Source organism: Ahaetulla prasina, chromosome 16 (genome assembly GCF_028640845.1).
Source record: "Ahaetulla prasina isolate Xishuangbanna chromosome 16, ASM2864084v1, whole genome shotgun sequence".
NCBI lineage: Eukaryota > Metazoa > Chordata > Lepidosauria > Squamata > Colubridae > Ahaetulla > Ahaetulla prasina.
Genome location: NC_080554.1, coordinates 2,294,128 through 2,316,305, shown reverse-complemented (window position 1 = coordinate 2,316,305; position 22,178 = coordinate 2,294,128). Strand labels below are relative to the sequence as shown.

General features: G+C 45.1%; 1 protein-coding gene across 2 annotated transcripts; it reads right to left on the bottom strand.

Moving 5' to 3' along the window:
- Window positions 1-6,306: 6,306 nt before the first annotated feature.
- On the bottom strand, window positions 6,307-22,166 carry PLPP7 (phospholipid phosphatase 7 (inactive)). 2 transcript variants are annotated; one of them, XM_058159688.1, is made up of 3 exons: window positions 22,011-22,166; window positions 14,866-15,337; window positions 6,307-9,148 (listed from the first exon to the last, which is right to left on the bottom strand). In XM_058159688.1, the coding sequence occupies exons 2-3, from the start codon at window positions 15,320-15,322 to the stop codon at window positions 8,784-8,786; spliced, it is 822 nt and encodes a 273-aa protein (XP_058015671.1). In that variant the 5' UTR covers window positions 15,323-15,337; window positions 22,011-22,166; the 3' UTR covers window positions 6,307-8,783. The 2 variants fall into 2 exon arrangements, with proteins under 2 accessions (XP_058015671.1, XP_058015670.1); XM_058159687.1 differs by lacking the exon at window positions 22,011-22,166 and adding an exon at window positions 17,996-18,112.
- Between the last annotated feature and the right edge of the window lie 12 nt (window positions 22,167-22,178).

Here is a 22,178-nt window from a genome sequence, read left to right as displayed (position 1 = left end):
AATAATCCCATCCTGGATTTTCTTTTCTACACTTACACACCGTCCGTGATGTAAAGAATCTTGCTTTGCACAAACAGCGGATCCTGGAAACAGAGAACGGGATCCTTCATCTTGACGCTCGGAATTAGTTCATACTACGCACCTTCTCCCAGCCCGTGACTATGAACGCCATAGTCTCCGGAGATCTATATATCTCCAAGGCAACCCAACAAACTCAGGAGAACAAATAATACCTAACCTTTTGTGCAAACACGTAGAAGAGTGAACAAGGGGAGACGCGCGCCGGAAAACAATTTTTAAAAAATGTGTATTTTTTATATGCTGTATGTGTGTGTAGATAATATTTGTGGTACGTTGCCCAGGGAAGATCTGGCTTTACGAGATGGGCGGCTATATAATTTTGATAAATAATAAATGAATACTTTTTAACGATACGATATTTGAGTAACCTTTAAATAGTGTGTATATTACATACCTTAACAACATTGAATTTGAATAATATTTAAAGAATAGATATACTACATACTTCAACATGCCCTAGCAATGCACAGTTTGAATGTTAAGTCTGTAATGCACTCTTTAACAATATACAATTTAAATATATAAAGAGTACAAATGTACAACGTACTTTAACAATCCATAAATAACATTGAGTGTGTACATCATTCTTTCACCGTCTATTTAAATTAATATGCGTATTCATTTAAAAGCTGCGTCCTTCCAAGCAGCAGAAGAAAAATAGTAGGATAATCGGCTATCTCCACAAGATGGAGTCCTTGGAAAGTCGAAGAGCCAGTATTAAGGCCAAATGACCAAGGAAATAATTGTCCAAGGGCTGGATTTAGAATGCAAAGTTTATATGAAAGAATCATAGGATAATAGGGTTTGGAAGGGACCTTGGAGGTCGTCTAACCCAACCCCCTGTTTGAGTGAGAGACACTGTACCATCCCAGACAAATGGCTTTCCAGTCTCTTTTGGAAAACCTCTAGTCATTGAGCACTTACAACTTCTGGAGGCAAGTGTTCCTCCAATGAATTGTTCCCACAATCAGGAAATTTCTCCTTAATTCTAGACTGGATCTGTCTCTTCGATAAGCATCCATCCATTGCTTCTTGTCCTGCCTTCAGGGGCTTTGGAGAATAGGTTTATTATTATTTATTATTTATTTTATTTATTTGATTTCTATACCGCCCTTCTCCCGGGTATAGGCGGTATAGACCCTTTCTTCTCTGTGACAGCCCCTCAAATATTGGAAGATGGCTCTCATATCACCCCAATGAATAGAATAGAATAGAATAGAATAGAATAGAATAGAATAGAATAGAATAGAATAGAATAGAATTCTTTATTGGCCAAGTGTGATTGGAAACACAAGGAATTTGTCTTTGGTGCATAACGCTCTCAGTGTACATAGAATAGAATAGAATAGAATAGAATAGAATAGAATAGAATAGAATAGAATAGAACAGAGTTGGAAGGGACCTTGGAGGTCTTCTAGTCCAACCCCCCTTCTTAGGCAGGAAACACTACACCATTTCAAACGAATGGTTATCCGAAATCTTCTTAAAAACTTCCAGTGTTGGAGCATCCACAAGTTCTGGAGGCCAGTTGTTCCACTGATTAATAATTCTTATCGTCAGGAAATTCCTCCTTAGTTTTAAGTTGCTTCTCTCCTTGATGAGTTTCCACCCGTTGCTTCTTAATTTTCCCCCAATTCTTCTCTTGGTTAGACAAACCTAGTTCCCTTAACCATTGATCATATGGTTTATCCTCCAGACAAGGGATGAAATCCAGCAGGTTCTGGAGAACCGGGAGCGGAAATTTTAAGCAGTTCGAAGAACTGGCAAATGCCACTTCTGGCTGGCCCCAGAGTGGGGAGGGAATGGGGATTTTGCAGTATCCTTCCCCTGGAGTGGGGAGGGGAATGGGGATTTTGCAGTATCCTTCCCCTGCCACGCCCACCAAGCCACACCACGCCCACAGAACCTGTAGTAAAACAATTTGGATTTCCCCGCTGCTCCAAACCCTTTATTATCTTTGTTGCTGTTCTCTGCACACTTTCTAAGATTCTAGCATCTTTTTTTGCATCATGGAGACTAGAAGTAGACACACAATTCCAGGTGTTGATGCAACCCAAGTGTTGGTTCAGAATAACTCATTCTAACTCTCTCTCTCTCATCTCTTTCTCTCTCTCTACCTAGCTGTCTATCTACTCTATTTGTATAGATCTTTCTCTCACACACACACACACACATCTCTCTCTCTACCTAGCTAGCTATCTACTCTATTTGTATAGATCTTTCTCTCTCTCCTTTCTCTCTCTCTCCTCTCTCTCCTTTCTCTCTCTCATCTCTCATCTCTCTCTCTCATCTCTCTCTCTCTCATCTCTCTCTCTCATCTTCTCTCTCTCATCTCTCATCTCTCTCTCTCATCTCTCTCTCTCTCATCTCTCTCTCTCATCTCTCTCTCTCTCTCATCTCTCTCTCTCTCATCTCTCTCTCTCTCTCTCATCTCTCTCTTTCTCTCTAATCTCTCTCTCTCTCTCATCTCTCTCTCTCTCTCTCATCTCTCTCTCTCATCTCTCTCCCTCTCTCCCTCTCTCCCTCTCTCATCTCTCTCTCTCATCTCTCTCCCCCTCTCTCTTTCTCTCTCTCTCTTTCTCTCTCTCTCTCTCTCTACCTAGCTGTCTATCTATCTATTCTATCTATCTATCTATCTATCTATCTATCTATCTATCTATCTATCTATCTTCATCTATCTATCTTCATCTATCATCTATCTATCTATCTATCTATCTATCATCTATCTATCTATCTATCTATCATCTATCATCTATCTATCATCTCATCTATCTATCTATCTATCTATCTATCATCTATCTATCTATCTATCATCTATCTATCTATCTATCATCTTCATCTATCTATCTATCTATCTATCTATCATCTATCTATCTATCATCTATCTATCTATCTATCATCTTCATCTATCTATCTATCTATCTATCTATCTATCTATCTATCTATCTATCTATCTATCTATCATCTTCATCTATCTATCTATCTATCTATCTATCTATCTATCTATCTATCTATCATCTTCATCTATCTATCTATCTATCTATCTATCTATCTATCTATCTATCTATCTATCTATCTATCTATCATCTATCTATCTATCTATCTATCTATCTATCTATCATCATCTATCTATCTATCTATCTATCTATCTATCTATCTATCTATCTATCTATCTATCTATCTATCTATCTATCTGATAGGATTGGAAGGGACCTTGCTGGTTAAGTAGGAGAGACTATCATAGCAAACCTATGGCACACATGCCCAAAATGCCATGCGGAGCCATGTTGCCTGGCATGTGCAGCGTCACCCGTTCTTCCGGGTTTCTGGCGCGCATGCGCACGTCGTGATCAGCCAGCCTTTGCGCATGGAGCAGTGCCGGAAATTGGAAGAGCTGGTCTTCCATTTTCTGGCTTGAGAGTGCACACCAGCCAGCTGATCGGCAGGTGTGGCAGTAACCAGAAGACTTGCTTGCCGGCATGCATGTGCGTGCTGGAACCCGGAAGTACCTTATCCAGCGCGCACATGCCCCCGGGGGCTGCTCCTCTTCCTGGTCACAGCCCTGACAAAGTGCTCCATTTTTGGAACTTGGTGCCACCCGCCCATGTGTGTCATCACTGGACTCTACCATATTCCTCTTTTATCTTCCTCTCTTGATTGTCTCCGGCGAGCTCCTTCCCGTCACCGTAATTTCTCGGCGGCTTCCAAAATACAATTCCAATTTTGTGCTGATTCAGGCAGAGAATTTTCCATGCTCAGCTGGCTGCAAACCTCTCCCCTTTTGCCAACCGCTTCCTGCTTAATCGGCAGCTGAAGAAAACCGCCACCTCAGACCGCTTCACCCAGCGTATTTCTTCGGCCAGCTTGGCATCCAGGCTGGCCGAAAGGACACTGGTCAAGGAGGTTGACAGGTTCCTATCCGTCCTCCGAACCGCAGACGTCCGTTGCTAAGCGAGACGGTTGTTGGGTGAGCTTTGCCCCTCCCCCCCCGTTTTACGACGTTTCTTGCCGCAGAAGTTAAAGAGAACCACTGCAGTTGTTCAGTTACTCGCACGGTCGTTAAGCGAATCCCCCTCGTCAGAAGGCCGCGAAAGGGGATTACCTGACACTCACACACCCCGGGACGCAGCAACCGTCGTAAATATGAGTTAGTTTCCAAGCGTCCGGATTTTGATCAGGGGACCCTGGGGGATGCTGCAGCGGTCGCAAATGTGAAATGTCATCACTTAAGTCACTTTTTTTCAGTGCTGTTGTCCTCTTTGACTGGTCTTTCTCTCTCTCTCTCCTATTTTGGTAACCCCCAAATCTTGCCAAATTATTTGGCTCGAAAAATCTGTATTTTGGAGATGAGTAGCACGCCTGAGCTTTTCAAAGGCAGCTTCACGATTCCTTCGGAGCCCATCCAGCTTAAAATTAAAAGGCATCTGACACATTTTGTGTGTGTGTGTGTGCGGTTTTTTTTCCCCAAAGCACTGCAATCGCTTCTCTGGTGCCTTGAATTTTCTTACCAGGGTTTCCTTTGAAAGAAAGATCAAGAAATGTACACCGAGTCTTTTAATGGGATGCCGGTTATTTTAAATCAAATTATACAGGGGATGTTGTCACAGTTGCTTTTCTACTCAGCGATGTGCTGCCTATCCAGGCTAATGGCTGGATAGGAAGGGGAAAAAAGCATGAAGTGCTAATTAAAGTATTAAAACCCAACCATCCAAAAGCTCATTAAATGAGAATCCATTAGTAAGAAGTAAAGAACGGCGTCTATCAGGTTTTGATTTCAACCGGAAGCCTGTTGCCGAAGCAACGTTGAATCCTGTCGTCTGAATTTCCAACTTGAACTGGTCAGCCGCTGTCCAAGGTGCTACTTCCTTGGACGTTGAGTTGATCTTGTTTTGTTCTCCAAAACTAGGATTAAATTCTTGCTTAGGGGTCAACTTCCCGAACACCGACGGACTAAAATCCCCAGAGTTTGGGGGAGTTATATTTCACCGATGAGTCGTGTCCAACTTTTAACAATTCTGTAGGCCTTGTCTCTCCATCTCTTCTGACGGTACACTACTTCTGTCAGTTGTTCTAACGGTCTGGCTGGTGTCCGCTTTGATGGTGTCCAGCCACTGTGTTCTTTGGAAGCCTGCTTTCTTTTGACCGCTAACTCTTCTCAACATATTTTGCTTTCTCCAGTGAATTCCCACGCATGATACGGCCAATGTAAGTGAGTCAGAGTTTTGTGATTTTTGCCTTCTAGTGACAGGTCTGGTGTTAGGGGCTCCAGGGCTCGCTTCTTAGTCATCTTTCCTGCCCAAGGAATTTCAGCAACATCTAAAAGAATCACTCTCCCCATCCTTGTCTTCGTTTTGAAAGAGACTTTGGTTTTTAGATGCTTCTTAGAATGCAGACCACAACGTTAAGAAAACTAAGATCATGGAATCCCGCCCTCTCAATTCCTGGCAAATAGATGGGGAAGAAATGGAGGTAGTGACAAAATTTTATTTTCCTGGGCTCCGAGAACAACGCAGATGAGGACTACAGCCCAGAAATTAAAAGAGGCTTGCTCCTGGGGAGGAAAGCTATGCAAAGCTAGACAGCGTACTAAAAAGCAGAGACATCACCCTGCCAACAAAAGTGCGTATAGTCAAGGCTCTGGTTTTCCCAGTTGCAATGGATGGTTGTGAAAATTGGACCATAAGGAAGGCTGAGCGCCAAAGAACTCCAAAAGTTTGCAAAAAAATATCAAGTGGACCTTCATGCACAAATACATTACAAAAACAGAGGTGTTCGGTGCATGGTGATTTAAATCATCTAGAGTTTATGGAATCCTGGAATCATATGCCTGGAAGGGACTTTGGAGGTCTTCTAGCCCAACCTTAAGGAGACCTTATACCATTCTGGACAAATAGTTGTCCATTTTTTTTTTCTTCAACGCCTTCAATGATGGAGCATCCGCAACTATAGGAGGCGAGCTGCTCCATTAATCATTCTCACCAACAGGAAATATTTCCTTACTTCCAAGTTATTAACTTTCTTCCTATTGCTTCTTGACCTGCCTTCAATTGCTTGAGAGTCCAGCTTTTCCAGATTTTGGAATCATAATCTTCCCATTCTCAGCCAACATATTTTGAAAATCCGAAAACTTAAGTGCGCCTCGGCAGTTAACGTTCAAATCAAACGAAATCCAGTCTCAAATCAAAACTCAAGTCGAATCTCAAATCAAATCAAAAGTCGACTCAATTCAACTCAAAGCTTTATTAAGATCATAAACTAGTGTAACTAGTTCACATTTAGTGTGGAGAGCTTAGGGCCCTCCCAGTTCATTGTCTGGAGGGCTAGGCAGAGGCGATACAAGCCCCAAGGCCATTTAATTCAATTCGATTACCTTCATTCAATTTGCCGAGGATATTCCCTCCCCCCTCCCAAACCGAGCGACCACAAAAAATTCAGATGCTCTTAGATGGATCTTTGAAACTCATCAGCTCTGAGGATAAAAGAATTATAACAGAGAGTTATCCTTCCATCTGCAACGGTTGCTATGGAGACGGAAGCGAAATTCTTCCCCTTTGGAGGCAGTTGGGTGGACCCACTGATGGTGGTAGGGGGTTTTTTGCCTCTCCATGGGGCTTTCATCTTGTGAAAAGCACCACTAGGTCAGGTCAGTTGCTAATGGTTGCCCCCAAAACATTGGTCTAAGTCAGAGGTCTTCAAACTTGGCAGCTTTAAGACTTGTGGCCTTCAGAAGTTCACAAGTCTTATATCGGAAATATATCTGATATTATATCTGAATATCGGAAAGAACGAACGAGACCAAACTTATTAGACCCTTTATTACAAGTTAAATCCCAGCCCTACCAAGTCATAAAGACCCCAAAGATCATTAGAAGATCCTTCCTCTTCTAGATCATCCAAATGTAATGGATGGGGCAAACAGCCCTATTTACCTCTAAGTTGTCCTTTCATTGGTCTACTTGACCCTCTTAAAAGTCAAGCCAATGTTTCGTTCACCCCAATTTTAGCCTCACACTTTCTCTGTGAGGTTGGGGGTAGTTGGCTTTCCCCATTGCACTAAACCATGGTTTGAATAAGCAAGTCAGAAAGGCCTCGTTTGCATAAATTTTGTCCTGCATGAACTAGAAAAACCTTTCATTTGCTAAAACGAATCCTACATCAAGGCTCCTTCAACGTTACCACATAAACCACAGCTTATTCATTTGACTCATCCTTTGATGGTAAAGTTGGGTTTACAATTTCGTCCCCCCTTCAAGACTTAGCTTGGCTTCCATTATGCCACCTGAGCCAGTGTTGTTCTGGCTTACCATGAATCTGACCACCAATGGCGCAACAAACCACGTTCAAGCACAACGTGGGAGAGCCACTTATTACCCTGAGCTCAGACTTTCTCTCTAAGTCAAGGTTCTTCAACCGTGGCAACAACCAGGGAGATGATCTTTATCTCCCAGAGTTCCATAGTCAGCCCAGACATTGCTGAGAATTCTGGGAGTTGAAGTCCACCTTGAAGTTGCCAAGATTGGGAAACATTGCCGTAAATCATACATTTGTGGGTTTGATTCCACTTCTGGACAATAGGTGAATCTAGACATTTCATTTTACAAATCAAGGTTTACGTCAGAGGATCTACTGGGTGTGAACTTGGCCACCGATTTGTAAATTTGACAGCTAATGATGCTTTGAACTGGATTACGATTTGCACCTTAGTCCACTGCCTTACCCCGGCTTGCTTAATGGTTCCTTTGCTTGGCTAAGAAATTGGCAATAAAACAAGGAAAAATGTCTAAGAGATACAGAACGCTCCTGTGTCATACCCAATAATTTATAAGGCATGGTGTAAGTTTTTCCCCAGGGTACATTGTCCAAATGCATTAATTTCAACTTCCAGAATTCACCCCCTAGAAGCTGAAATACACCTTTCTGGAGGGGGGTGGGATCTTGAGCTCCCAGAATTCTCAGTGCTGATCGGATGCTGGTGGGGAATTCTGGGAGCTGAAGTCCACCCTTAGTTGAAGATGCCTTTCCTCTCCCACAGCTCTCTCATTCTGCCTAGAGAATTCTGGAAACTGAAGTCCACACGTACAGAGGTTGCACTTCCATCTCCCACAATTCTTAGCAAGTGACCGTACAGACTAGGGAATTCTGGAAACTGACGTTCATACATCTGGATGATGTCCAACTTGGGAAAGTAGGCAGAGAAGCTGGGGCGTCCAAGAACGAGAGTCTCAACAAAACTGGTAGACACCTCAACTTGAGCAGGGAAGCTCATCCTGTATTTCTCAACCGCTATTAAATTCTACGATTGTCTCCAGATTAAAAAGCAAGAGCTATGAGATGTCTCAACAGCCAGATAGCAAGAGAAAGCAATGTTATCCTCGACCCTTGGATTTGCTTCCTGGTTGGAATCATGTGGGGTGGGGAAACAGCCAAATATCAACCAATCAATCAAAAAATCAATCTCAATGATTCCCAGATGAGGTTGCTACATGAGACAGAACAGTCTCTTCAGCTTTGTGAGGTTCAGATCCATCCCTTATTAGAAGAACGAACTTCTAGGAAGAACTTTGAAGAACTTCTAGAAGAACTCTTAGAAGAACAGACTTCATGGTTCTTTTGCAGAACATCTCCCTTTCAGAGACATCTCTTGCCTTGTCCGTGTCCTCAAACAGAAAATGAGAGGATGCTGATGAGGACATCGCTCCTCTTCACCACATAGAAATCAACATCTGGCACGTGTTGGAGGACATCCAGAGAATCTCCACCAATCGGAACTGGATGTAACCAAAGACAAACCCGGAGAGGACGTCGGTGACATGGTGGCGTCCCACCATGATTCGGGAGAGTCCCACTAAGAAAGCCCAAAGGATAAGAAGAATACGGAGAGGGACTGCTAGAACCAGGTGGTTGAGGAAGAACTTGGACACCATCGCAGCCCGGCTAGCATGACCAGCAGGGAAGGCGTAGACATCCATCGTCAGATAGTCCAAAACGCCCGGGCTGACATCGTAAGGACCTTTTCGCTTTGCCATTTTCTGTAACCCGGCTACAATGATGATGTCCAGGAGCAGAGCTATAGGATGGAAGAGAAAGAAAAGAAAAGAAAAGAAAAGAAGGAGGGAAGGAAGGAAGGAAGGAAGGAAGGAAGGAAGGAAGGAAGGAAGGAAGGAGTGGGAGGAAGGAAGGGAGGGAGGAAAGGAGGGAGAAAGGAAAGAAGGGAGGAAGGAAGGGAGGGAGGGAGGGAGGGAGGAAGAAAGAAAGAAAGAAAGAAAGAAAGAAAGAAAGAAAGAAAGAAAGAAAGAAAGAAAGAAAGAAGTGGGAGGGAGGAAGGAAGGAGTGGGAGGGAGGGAGGGAGGGAGGAAGGAAGGAAGGAAGGAAGGAAGAAAGGAAGAAAGAAAGAAAGAAGTGGGAGAGAGGACGGAAAGAAGGAAACAAGCAAGCAAGCAAAAAGTGGGAGGAAGGAAAAAAGGAAAGGAAAGAAGGAAGGAAGGCCAAAGAAGGAGAGAGAGAAAAGGGGCATGAGCATAAAGTTAATAATTATATACAATTTAATAAATATAAATTTCTTAAATAAATAAATACAACATATGTTTGTCCTAATGCAACGAGGGGATGGGCTCCAAGTCACCCAGCCAGCGTTCCCATCTAAGACATGACTAGAACTCACCGTCTCCTGGTGCTTGGCCCAAAGTCACCCAATTGGCTTTCTTGCCTAAGTCGGGACTAGAACTCACCATTTCCTAGTTTCCAGTCTGGTGCCTTAAACACCAGTTGGGGAAGCAAAGCAATAGAAAAAGAAAAGTGATTTATGGAGACGCTCTGCAGAAAACATTATTCTGGGAATAAAACTTCCATCAACCTCTCTTACCCAAAACGAGAGTTGTGAGTTACGCCACAAGCTGGCTAGGGATTCTCCCTTCCTCCTAAGTGCCATGTCCTTGGGGGGGGGGGAGAGAAAAAACACCTCTGTTTGTATATCTGAACTAGATACTTTAGTGTGGCTTCTGCCCAGTTTTCAGGAACATTCATCCAGACAAACGTGTGCCAAGAAGCGATCATGTTGCAAATAAGTTGGTTTCCCGCAGAGCCTTCTCAGCTCAAATCCAATTTGGGAATTACTGGCAGCCCGGAATAGCCTCCACGGGATTCACGGTATGGGTCCCTCTGCATCATATTTGAGAGAGAACCCTCGAGGAAGGAGGGGCCCCCCCAAACAGAACTCTTGGGAAATTCACAAAGTTGTTTGTTTGCTTCTTTATTTATTATTTCTTTGGCAACCTTCAGAAGGTGTTTATGTGTGTGTTATATGTCTTCAGATGGTTGTTTTAAGAAGTGAGCCATCTATAATCCTTATCGAATCTCTATCATCCATCCATCCACCCATCCACCCATTCTCTCTAATATCTATCTATCTATCTATCTATCTATCTATCTATCTATCTATCTATCTATCTATCTATCTATCTATCTATCTATCTATCTATCTATCTATCTATCTATCTATCATCTATCTATCTATCTGCAGTTCGGCAGTTCAAATCTCTAGGACAGATCTCCTGTGTGAGCAGGGGGTTGAACTAGATGACCTCAAAGGACCCTTCCAGCTCTGTTACTGTTACTGTCTAAAGGGCTTTCCAATCATTGATAAATGTGGATGTGGCTGTTTCTGTAACCAGACCAGCCTGTTTAGCCGTTTCAGCAAGTTTTGTCGCCTTCCATGGTAGGTATTGCCAAATCGTTCCATCTTTCTGCATAGGCAATTTTGTGGCAGTTACCATATATGTAGGTCTTTGGTTATTCGGGTTTTCTCCCGCGTAAAATTGGAAGTGTCTTGGCGACGTTTCGACGAAGTCTCATTCGTCATCTTCAGGCTTCAGCTTCGTGCTTCTGGGAGCAATGTGTGATTGCAGCTGTTTCTTCCTTTTTAACTGCTAGTGGGGGTTTGAACTGATTGGGTGGGAGCTTGGCTGTGCTCTGATTGGATGGGGGTTTTTTTGTGCTCTGATTGGCTGGGGGTGTGTCCTGTTTGGGTGATGGCTTGGTTGTGCTCAGATTAGTCTGAGTTGCAGGGGGATTTGAGCTAGTGAGCTCAAATCCATCTTCAAATTCATGATCAGCTTCGTGCTTCTAGGAGCAATGAACTTGCTCCTAAAAGCACGAAGCTGAAGCCTGAAGATGACGAATGAGACTTCGTCGAAACGTCGCCAAGACACTTCTAATTTTACGCGGGAGAAAACCCGAATAACCAAAGACCTACAGATATATATATCTCTCTCTCTCTCTATATATATAGATATGTGTGTGTGTGTATAAACAACAGCCTTCACTGGATATGTGTGCCTGTGTATGTGTGTTTTTTCTCAGAAGCCTGTTATAAATACAAACGGAACCCATGCAGAATGCTTTGCAAAACAGGAAACGCTCCGTTCGTTTAAAGCTGAGATAGGAACCGCAGGGCACATCTGCTTGGGTGGGTGGGGGGAGAAATTCTCAAAGTTTAAACATTGTGCTTCGTTAGAAAAGCTTCAGTCCGTCCCCGGTTGCAAAAAATTGTTGCCACCTCTAACCTTCGTGAATCTCTCTGTTATCTTTTTCTAAGATAGGAAGAGTGAGTCAAAGGCCTCCTCACACGTTGCTCAAAGACACACACACACACATCTGTGTGGTTGCTGAAGCAGGCTGAGCCCTGAAATATTCATAGGCGAGGTCGCCTAGCTATGGGAGAATATTTATTTTTTTGAGCAAGCTGGCCTCCAATCTTGCAACAAAAATCCCTCTTCCACGTCCTTCGAGGCCTTGGATTGTCTTCAGGAAACATCTTGAATGTGCGCTGCTGTTTGTTTGTTTGTTTTTCTTCCTCATCTTTCTGACCGTGTGTCAGTTTAGATTAGAGAGGCAACGCACAAGAATGGAGCTCTCTCTCCCCTGGGTGTTTTCAAAACCCTTTCCCCACCAAAATATGATCCATTGCTTCATCCTAGGGGTGGTAAAGGAGAAAATACAGAGACTTGGAAGATAATTAGAGAGGCAGTTTAGCCTGGGGGTTAAGGCACCAGGCTTGAAACCAGGAAACGGTGAGTTCTAGTGCCGCCTCAGGCTTGAAAGCCAGCTGGATGACTTTGGGCCAATCACCAGGAGATGGTGAGTTCTAGTCTCACCTTAGGCATGGAAGCCAGCTGGGTGACTTCGAGCCAATCACAGGAGACTGGGAGTTCTAGTCCTATGTTCAGCATGAAAAAGAGCTGGATGTCTAAGGGCCGTGATAGCTCAGGTATCAGGCCTGGAAAGTCCATATAATTTTCCTGTGCTGGTAAGAAGCCTGTTATTAGAACACAGCAGCCTGCAATTACTGCAGGTTCAAGCCCGGCCCAAGGTTGACTCAGCCTTCCATCCTTTATAAGGTAGGTAAAATGAGGACCCAGATTGTTGGGGGGGCAATAAGCTGGATGACTTTGGGCCAATCACCAGGAGATGGTGAGTTCTAGTCCTGTGTTCAGCATGAAAAATGGCTGGGAGACTTTGGGCCAATCACCAGGAGACGGTGAGTCTTCGGAGAAGGGCGGGATATAAATGTAAATAAAATAAAAAAATCACCAGGAAACGGTGAGTTCTAGTCCCACCTTAGGCATGGAAGCCAGCTGGGTGAATCTGGGCCAATCACTAGGAGACTGGGAGTTCTAGTCCTATGTTCAGCATGAAAAACAGCTGGATGTCTTTGGACCAATCACCAGGAGACGGTGAGTTCTAGTCCCACCTTAGGCATGGAAGCCAGCTGGGTGAATTTGGGCCAATCACCAGGAGACTGGGAGTTCTAGTCCTATGTTCAGCATGAAAAACAGCTGGATGTCTTTGGACCAATCACCAGGAGACGGTGAGTTCTAGTCCCACCTTAGGCATGGAAGCCAGCTGGGTGAGTTTGGGCCAATCACTAGGTGACTGGGAGTTCTAGTCCCATCTTAAGCAAAAAAGTTGGGTGATGCTCTCTCTCAGGCCAACCCACATCACAGGGTTGTTGTTGTGGGGGAAAATAGAAGGAGTAAGGTGTGTCAGGCGCCTGGAGTTATTTGTAAAAACAATAAAGGCGGATACAAATCAATGAATAAAAATAACAGTTTCTCCAAGGGCCTCAAATCATAGAGGTATATTTTAAAATCTTCCCTTCTGGAATGGGGTGGAGAAACCTAGATTCTCAGCCCTGAATTATCCTATCATGGAAGAATTGACGTTCTGTGAAATTTATCTCCAGACAGGTGAGGTTTCTCCTGTTTTCGTTTGGAGATAAATTTCTTTAAGAAATAGATTTCCCGGTATACTATCCCTGAAAACGGAGGTTCGACAGGCTTATCCCAATAAAAAAAACAAAAACAACTTGTCCTTAAACAAAACGAATTTTCAACATCCTGTGGCCATGAACTGTATTTAAACCAATATTTTCACACCTGGTTTGGAAGTTTGCTTCAATCTTTGACCGCTGGGCCTACTTGCTGATGAGACCCTATGCTGAATTTATTTGGAAGTCCCAGGATAGTGCGAGATGAACGCGAGTTAGTTCCAGAAACATCAAATTGTATTCCCTGAGAATTTCGTTGAATTCTGGCAGAATTGAACTACCATATGGATTTTTGCTTGCTTCTGGCTTTGCCAGGGATCGCTGCTGCTAGTATTCCTCAAGGTTTCAGCTTGATTAGTGCTGTACCCATTTCACAGATGAAGGACTGAGTTTGAAAATAACAGTGCGGACAGGGGTTAAGATGGGGAAGATAAAAGGAGTAAGAAAATAGGAAAAACAATGAGACTTACGGAATCTCATTGTATAGGATTAATTGTGTAGGAGAAACAGGGAAAACGAGATGATCCAATCTCATTCCACAGCTTCAGTGGCGGGTTGCCCCCGGTTCGGTTCGGTTCTTGCGAACCGGTAGTAAAACCGGGGGGCAGGATCTGCCCACCCACCCGGATGTCATCATAGACAAACTGCACATGCGATCCCGTTGCAAACCGGCAGTGAAGGTAAGTAGAACCCACCCCTGCACAGCGTTAATTATGTAGGATAAAATAGGGAAACAACAAGATGATAGAATTTTGGCCTACAGGATTGAGTAGGATAAATGGGGAAAACAGTGAGAATTGTGGGATTTCACTGTGTAGGATTATGTAAAAAAGATGTGGAGACTCTAAAAAGAGTGCAGAGAAGAGCAACCAAGACGATTAGGGGACTGGAGGCTAAAACATATGAAGAACGGTTGCAGGAACTGGGTAGGTCTAGTTTGATGAAAAGAAGGACTAGGGGAGACATGATAGCAGTCTTCCAATATCTCAGGGGCTGCCCCAAAGAAGAAGGAGTCAAGCTATTCTCCAAAGCACCTGAAGGCAGGACAAGAAGCAATTTGTGGAAACTAATCAAGGAGAGAAGCAACTTAGAACTAAGGAGAAATTTCCTGACAGTGAGAACAATTAATCAGTGGAACAATTTGCCTCCAGAAGCTGTGAATGCTGCAACACTGGAAGTTTTTAAGAAGAGATCGGATAAGCATTTTGTCTGAAGTGGTGTAGGGTTTCCTGCCTAAGCAGGGGGGTTGGACTAGAAGACCTCCAAGGTCCCTTCCATACTCTGGTTGTTCTATTCTATTCTAGGACAAATAGGAAAAACAGGGAGAATGACGGAGTTTCTCCTTTATAGGACTGGTGGGTAGGATAAATTAAGCAAACGGGGAGAATTAGGGAATATGGGATGTTCGGAGGAGAAAAAAAGAGCGGAAGGTCCAGGGAAAAGAGGCTCAAACCACTTACCCAAGAGGAGGTTGAGGAGAACTTCCTGGCCAGCCAAGGTGCTGCTTTTGACCAAGCAGACGAGGGTGCCTCCAATCCAAGGGATGCCATGGCCAGTGATGCCAATCAGGTTGACCATGGAGCGGGCATTGCCCCAGGCTGCCGAGTTGCTGGCGCAGACCCCCAGCCGCTTGGAGAGGGAGATGTCTATGGCCAGCAGGGAATTGTAGGCGATGCCTTTGAAAGAAGGGTTGAGCTGCATGCAGTCTTCTTCCGGCAACAGCTGCTGAGACGGGCGCTGCTCCTTGGACCCCTCGCTCTGGGTCGGGGCAGGGCCCCCTCCTTGGCTGTTCAGCCTCCGAGGGAGACCCCGAGACTCCTGGGAGCTTTTCAAAGGCTGGTTGAGGGAGAGGAATTCGGTCCGGTTCAAGACATTGTTCCTCTCCCGGGCCCTGGCTCGGTTGGACACGGCTGGCATGGTGGCCCGTTGTCTCTAAAGAGGAGGGTGGGGGGTGAAAAAAAAAAAGGAAAAATTCGGCTGTGGAAGGGAGGCGGATGGCAGAGCAAGCCCCCCCCTCCTCGCTTGTCTCCTGCTTAAGCCCCCCGGGGAAGCCTTGGTATCCCCCTCCTCAAAAGTCATGAGGTTGGGGAGCTGCCCAAAACTCTAAATATAGACGCTGCTGGAAGGGAAGGGGAAACTCCCCCGATGGCCATAAACATTGGCTTTTTGAGCCCACCAAGCTTGGAAGAAGAGGAGGGGAGGGAAGGAGGGAGGGAGAGAGGAGGAGGAGTGGGGAATCATTGACAGCTAAATTAGCCACTCTGACACCTGAGAAAGGCCTGGGCATCCAATGGGCAGAAGTAGAAGGAGGGCGGACAATCAACCGGAAGGTTTGGTTGCTTTTTAGATTGCTCTCTTCCCACTTTTTTGGCTGTTTCTTCTTCTCTCGGGGAAAGGGGATGATAAAAAAGGATGCACAAGCCCCTCGGGCCACCTTTGCAACTTCCTACACCCCTCGGTGCCTTTTGGGCTCCAGGGGCTGCAGATCCCATCCTCCCCGGCTGACAGGGCTGGGGATAATGGGCTCTGGAGTCCGGGGGTGGGGGAGGGCTGGTTGGAGAGCAGGTGGCTGGGGTAGGCAGAGAGGGAGTCTTTTCTGAGCTGATGAAAGGCTGGAGAAGGGAAGAGAGGGTTTTGCAAGCAGTTATTATATTTTTTCCCTCTGTTGTTGTTGTTTTTTTTGTGGGTTTTTTTTTTGAGTTTTTTCCATTTTTAAATTAAATATGAATGGAAAAGGGGGGGAGGGTTGATGGGAAAAATCTCATTTGCTGATTTTTACTGTCAAGAAGCAATTTTGTCAGTAAAGAAAGGGAAAGAGATGGAGAGAGAAAGAGATGAGGGAGGGAGGGAGGGAGGGGAGGGAGGGAGGAAGGAAGGAAGGAAGGAAGGAAGGAAGGAAGGAAGGAAGGAAGGAAGGAAGGAAGGAAGGAAGGAAGGAAAAAGAAAAGAGGGGAGGAAGGGAGGGAGGGAGGAATGAAAGAAGGAAAAGAAGAAGGAAGGAAGAAGAGAAGGGGAGGGAGGAATGGAAGAAGGAAAAGAGGAAGAAAAGAAAGAAGGGAGGCAGGGAGGAAGAGAAGAAGGAAGAAAAAGTGAAAGGAAGAAGAGAAGAGGAGGAGGGAGGAATGGAAGAAAGGAAAGAGGAAGAAAGGAAAGAAGGGAGGGAGGAAGGGAGGAAGGAAGCAAAACCAGAAAGAAGGAATGAGGCAGGGATGGAAGGAGGAAGGAAAGAAAAGAAAAAAAGGAAAAGAAGAAGGAAGGAAGGAGGGAGGGAAGGAAGGAAGGGAGGGAGGGAGGGACTCTGCCACGCAGCATTATGATTTCAAGGTGCAGATATGAACTGATGACCCATTTGGACTCTGCACACATCGAATCCACCAGCTCAGGTCAATGCTGAGAAACAGCAGCTGCACAATTTATTCAAATATTGCAAAAAAGCATTTTGTTTCCTTTTGTTCTATTTGGAGTTTTGCCCTGTGAAAACCCAATCTGCTGGATTGGCTTTGTGGTCCGGTGCTTTGCATCAGCCCCGGGGGGAAAGGGCTATTTCGGTAGGCAGGTAGACCGCTTGGATGAATACGGCTGAGAAAGGGTTTCTTTTATGGACTTGCCTGTTGGTTTTTCATCCTGGGCACCAAATGTCCTGTCCCCACCCCCACCCCCAGATTTCATCCCAACACTCAAGAGATAATCTGGGCTGAGAGAGAAACACAATTCCAGGATGAACCTCTGCGCTCAAAACTTTTTGGATCTTTAAGTGTTGTGGGGCACCATGAGTTAAGAATGGAATGGAATGGAACGGAACGGAACGGAACGGAATGGAGCGGAACAGAACAGAACAGAATAGAATAGGAATGAAGATTGAATAGAGTAGAGTAGAGTAGAGTAGAGTAGAATAGAACAGAACAGAACAGAACAGAACAGAACAGAACAGAACAGAATAAAACAGGAATGAAGAATGAGTAGAGTAGAGTAGAGTAGAGTAAAGAGAAAGAACAGAACAAAACAGAATTGAAATGAAGAATGACTAGAGTAGAGTAGAATAGAACAGAACAGAACAGAATAGGAATGAAGAATGAGTAGAGTAGAGTAGAGTAAGAACAGAACAGAACAGAACAAAACAGAATTGAAATGAAGAATGAATAGAGTATAGAGTAGAATAGAACAGAATAGAATTGGAATGAAGAATGAATAGAATAGAGTAGAACAGAACAGAACAGAACAGAACAGAACAGAACAGAACAGAACAGAATAGAATAACAGAGTTTTAAGGGACGTTCGAGGTCTTCTAGTCCAACCCCCTACTTGCTCTATTATAGCATTTGCATTGATTTTTATTTTAGGATGGCTTTAGGCTTAAGATTTTCTCTGCTCCCTCCTCCCCTCCCCCCCCACAAAAAAACTTTCCCCAAAAAAAGTCACACCCACACTAACCATGTGCAGGTAGTCCTCGACTTAACAGCCGTCTGCTCAGTGACTGTTCAAGTTGCTTTTCCCCCCCATAACTTTGAACGGTCAATAAATGAATGGTTGTAAGTAGAAGACTATTGATAGTAAAAAAAAAAAAAAAAGTGGAAAAACTGGGAGTCGAACCTGGAGATTTTACAGCGTGCCGAACATTTACTCAGAGGCCCAACTACGGCTTTCTGGTTGGCATTTCCAACCCATCTCCAAGGACCGCCCCAGAGAAAGCTCACTGCAGTAGTCCAGCCGAGACATTTCCCCTGAACGGAAAAATCCAAGAGTGAGATTTTAGCATCCATTTATTTATTTATTTATTTATTTATTTATTTATTTATTTATTTATTTATTTATTTATTTATTTATTTATTGCTTGGGGGGCCCCCCCAAAACTCATTCTGCAACCCTATCCATGATAGGTCATTCTGCAAATTCGGAAACTCTTGGATGGATCTGGAAGTTTTTAACAACAGAGGTGCAACGGCCCTCTTTCGGCAATGGTTTGCTCGTTGTTGTTTCTACACAGAGCCGGCCACAAACCGGGGTTGTCTGGCTGCTGCTCTTCTCAGTTCAGATTTCTAAGGTGGTGGAGACAGGCTGTCACTGCTGCAGCCCCGGGGGTCTATTTCGGTCCTGTAATCTGATCTATTGGCCCAAGTCTATTTTAGCACCTTGGACAATTCCCAGTAGACAAAATTCCAGGCGGTGGAGAGTCCCCAACCAGTTCCTGTCAGCCCCCTGAAACCAAGTTAGTTGGTAGAGTTGGAGGACAAAGGGTGGGGGTGGGAGAGGGCTGAGGGATTGTAAAATACCAGATTCTAATTCCATATTTTGGATTAGAGCTGTAATCTCCGTGCTGCTGTATTATAAAAACGTAAAATAAAATCCGGTGCGGTTTGGGAGAACAAAGTATTTCAAAGATTGACCGCAGAGAGGCTTAAATCATTTTCGACACAGTTCACAGAAGGAAGTGAAGTCTCTCCTATCCCCGTAGACCTTTAGAAAATCTGCAAAACGTTTTTCGGGGAAGGGAGAGAAAAATCCAAGATGTATGATATGTAGCAATCCTGTTGTGCTGTATTCTTCTTCCTGTTTTGCCATAATCTTTCTCTGGATTTAGAGTGTATGTTGCTTAAAGTTCTACCCAGCTAAAACAGTCTATATGTTAAAATAGATGAGAGAGAGGGGAGGGAAGGAGGGAGGGAGGGAGGGAGGGAGGAAGATGGATAGATAGATAGATAGACAGACAGACAGACAGACAGAGACAGACAGAAAGAAAGACAGACAGAGAGAGAGAGAGACAGGGAGAGAGAGACAGGAAGATGGATGGATGGATGGATGGATGGATGGATGGATGGATGGATGGATGGATGGATGGATGGATGGATAGAGAGAGAGAGAGAGAGACAGGAAGATGATGAATGGATAGATGAATGGATGGATAGACAGGGAGAGAGAGACAGGAAGATGGGTGGATAGATGGATGGATGGATGGATGGATGGATGGATGGATGGACAGACAGACAGACAGACAGACAGATAGAGGCAGGAGGATGGATGGATGGGTAGATAGATAGATAATATAGATAAATAGATAGATGATAGATAGATATACTTCAGAGGATAATTAAAACTGCAGAAAAAATAATTGCTACCAACCTGCCTTCCATTGAAGAACAGGGCTGTGAAAATATTTGCAGATCCCTCACATCCTGGACATAAACTGTTTCAACTCCTACCCTCAAAACGACGCTATAGAGCACTGCACACCAGAACAACTAGACACAAGGACAGTTTTTTCCCACGAACGCCATCACTCTGCTAAACAAATAATTCCCTCAACAATGTCAAAATATTTACTAAATCTACACTACTATTAATCTTCTCATCGTTTTCATCACCAATCTCTTTCCACTTATGACTGAATGACTGTAACTTTTTGTTGCTATCACTAAGGGTTAAATTGCAACCTATGACCATCATTTGTGTTGTAAATGTTGTACCTTTGATGAAGGTATTTTTTTTCTTTCTCTTTCTTTCTCTTTTCTTTTATGTACACTGAGACCATATGCACCAAAACAAATTCCTTGTGTGTCCAATCACACTTGGCCAATAAATTCTATTCTATTCTATTCTATTCTATTCTATTCTATTCTATTCTATTCTATTCTATTCTATTCTATTCAGAGAGAGAGAACCAACAAGAGAAGCAACCAAGAACTTAGGAGAAATGTCCTGACAGCGAGAACAATTAACCAGTGGAACTCTGGTTCAAGAAGAAACCGGACAGCTGCTTGTCTGAAACAGGATAGGATCTCCTGCTTGAGCAGGGGGTTGGACTACAAGACCTCCAAGGTTCCTTCCAATGAATTCTGTCATTCCGACTGGAAAGCAAAACCACCTGGTTTAAGCCCAACCAGGGTAGGATGGATGCACACCACACCGCATGCTGTATTTGTGTGCGCAGAGGGTTTGGGGAAGGCTCTGTAGCATTTGCACCGACAGAGGCAAACTCATAGCTCTCGTCCCAGGACCAAGCCTCTCTCGGATGAGTCTTATCTCAACCACATTCCAGCCTGGCTTCTATGCTCCACTCCAGTTTATCACCAACATCCAGGAGACCTTAAGCTACCATTCCAGGTCACTCTGAATCGTGGGGGGGGGGGAAGAGAAATATCCTTTTAGCTTGTCTTGCTTTTTGCCAACAGTACATCAAGAGGTGGAATTGGGCCAAGGTCAATGCAGCCAACCATGGGGCACTAGGACCCAGCCATCTCTTAATCCCACACCAGCACCACTCTGGCCAGGCACCTAGGACCGCACATTTCCGCAGTCACAATTGGGAGGCAAAAACAACAACAACAACAACAGCAACAAAAGATAACACAAAAGATAGCAAGGTTTATTCTACAAAGGCGATGGAGGGGACCCAAAAGCGGAATGGAAACTACAATACCCAGCATTCCTCAAACTTGGAAGGCGCTGCCTGGCGCTTTCAAAAGTGCTGCAGTTTGGAGAATGGGAGGGGGGTGGGGTGGGAGGGAAGGAGAGAGGGGGCGGGAGGGAGAGTGGGCGTTTGGCCTCCCTTCTGTTCGGGACTCCGCGTCAGGGCGCACAGCCCAGAGGGGGGCGCCGGGTTGTTGGCGTTCAGGACAGACTATCAAGTTGCCAAGGAGGATAAAACAACCTGCTCACAGCGAAAGGCCCTGAAGTAGTCGAGAGAGAGAGAGAGAGAGAGAGAGAGAGAGAGACAGACAGACAGACAGACAGACAGACAGACAGAAAGATAGAGACAGATAGAGATAAAGAGATAGATAAGATAGAGATAGATAGATTAATATAGATTAGAGAGATTGATAAAATAGATAGAGAGAGAGAGAGAGAGAGAGAGAGAGAGAATTAGCAGATTAACAGTTGGAAGAGACCTTCTAGGTCATCTAGTCCAACCGCCCCCCAAGCAGGAGACACTATACAAGATAGATAGATAGATAGATAGATAGATAGATAGATAGATAGATAGATAGATAGATAGATAGATAGATAGATAGATAGATAGATAGATAGATAAGAACAGAATAACAGAGTTGGAAGGGACCTTGAAGGATGGATGGATGGATGATCGATAGATAATTTGTGTCGTTTGCAAAAGTTTGGTCGCCGGTGCAGCCCATAAAGCCGGGAGCCCCGGACTTTACCTTCCTTTCACCCCCCACCCCCACTCGCCTCTTTGCCCGCTGCCCGCCTAGGAGAGGCGGCTAGGGAAGCGGGCGAAGCGTGCCAGCAGGGCGCAAAAGAGGGCCGGACCCCAAAGCGCCGGCCCGATTCCCTGCTCCCGAAGCAAGAGGCGGCGATGGCAAGGGGGCAACCGGGCGTCAAGGATTGCTGCGCGCACCTGCCGCCTAGCGCGCGGCTGGGAAGAACAGGGGGCGCCACCCCCGCCGCCTTTGCGCGGAAGGTGGCTGCGGATCCAAGGCAGCCGGAGCCAGACGCGCGGAGCTGCTCCTTGGGGAAGGAAGAAGGGGGCATTCCTTCCCCTCCCCAGCTGGACTTGGGGGGTGGCCAAAAAGTGGGGGCCGCCCTGCAGACGACCTGCTCCTCCTTGAAAAAAAAAACCGCGGAGGGTGGCGCGGCCGGTGCGCAAGCTTGCCAGAGCGAGGCCGTCCGGAGATCCCCGGAGCTGGAGCAGGAGGAGGAGAAGGAGGCTGCTCGGGGCTGGATGAAGGGCAGCGGAGGGACGAGCCTGCCAAGCCAGGGAACTGCCCGCCCCGCGCCGCCGAGGACCCTCTCCGCGGCCGGCAGAGGCGGTCGTAAGGCG

Excerpts from the sequence above, each read along its gene's own strand:
- PLPP7 (XM_058159688.1), bottom strand. The coding sequence starts at position 15,322 with ATGCCAGCCGTGTCCAACCGAGCCAGGGCCCGGGAGAGGAACAATGTC. Across the intron at positions 9,149-14,865 it reads TCTCCTCAACCTCCTCTTGG|CTCTGCTCCTGGACATCATC; the intron begins GTAAGTGGTTTG and ends TCCATCCTATAG.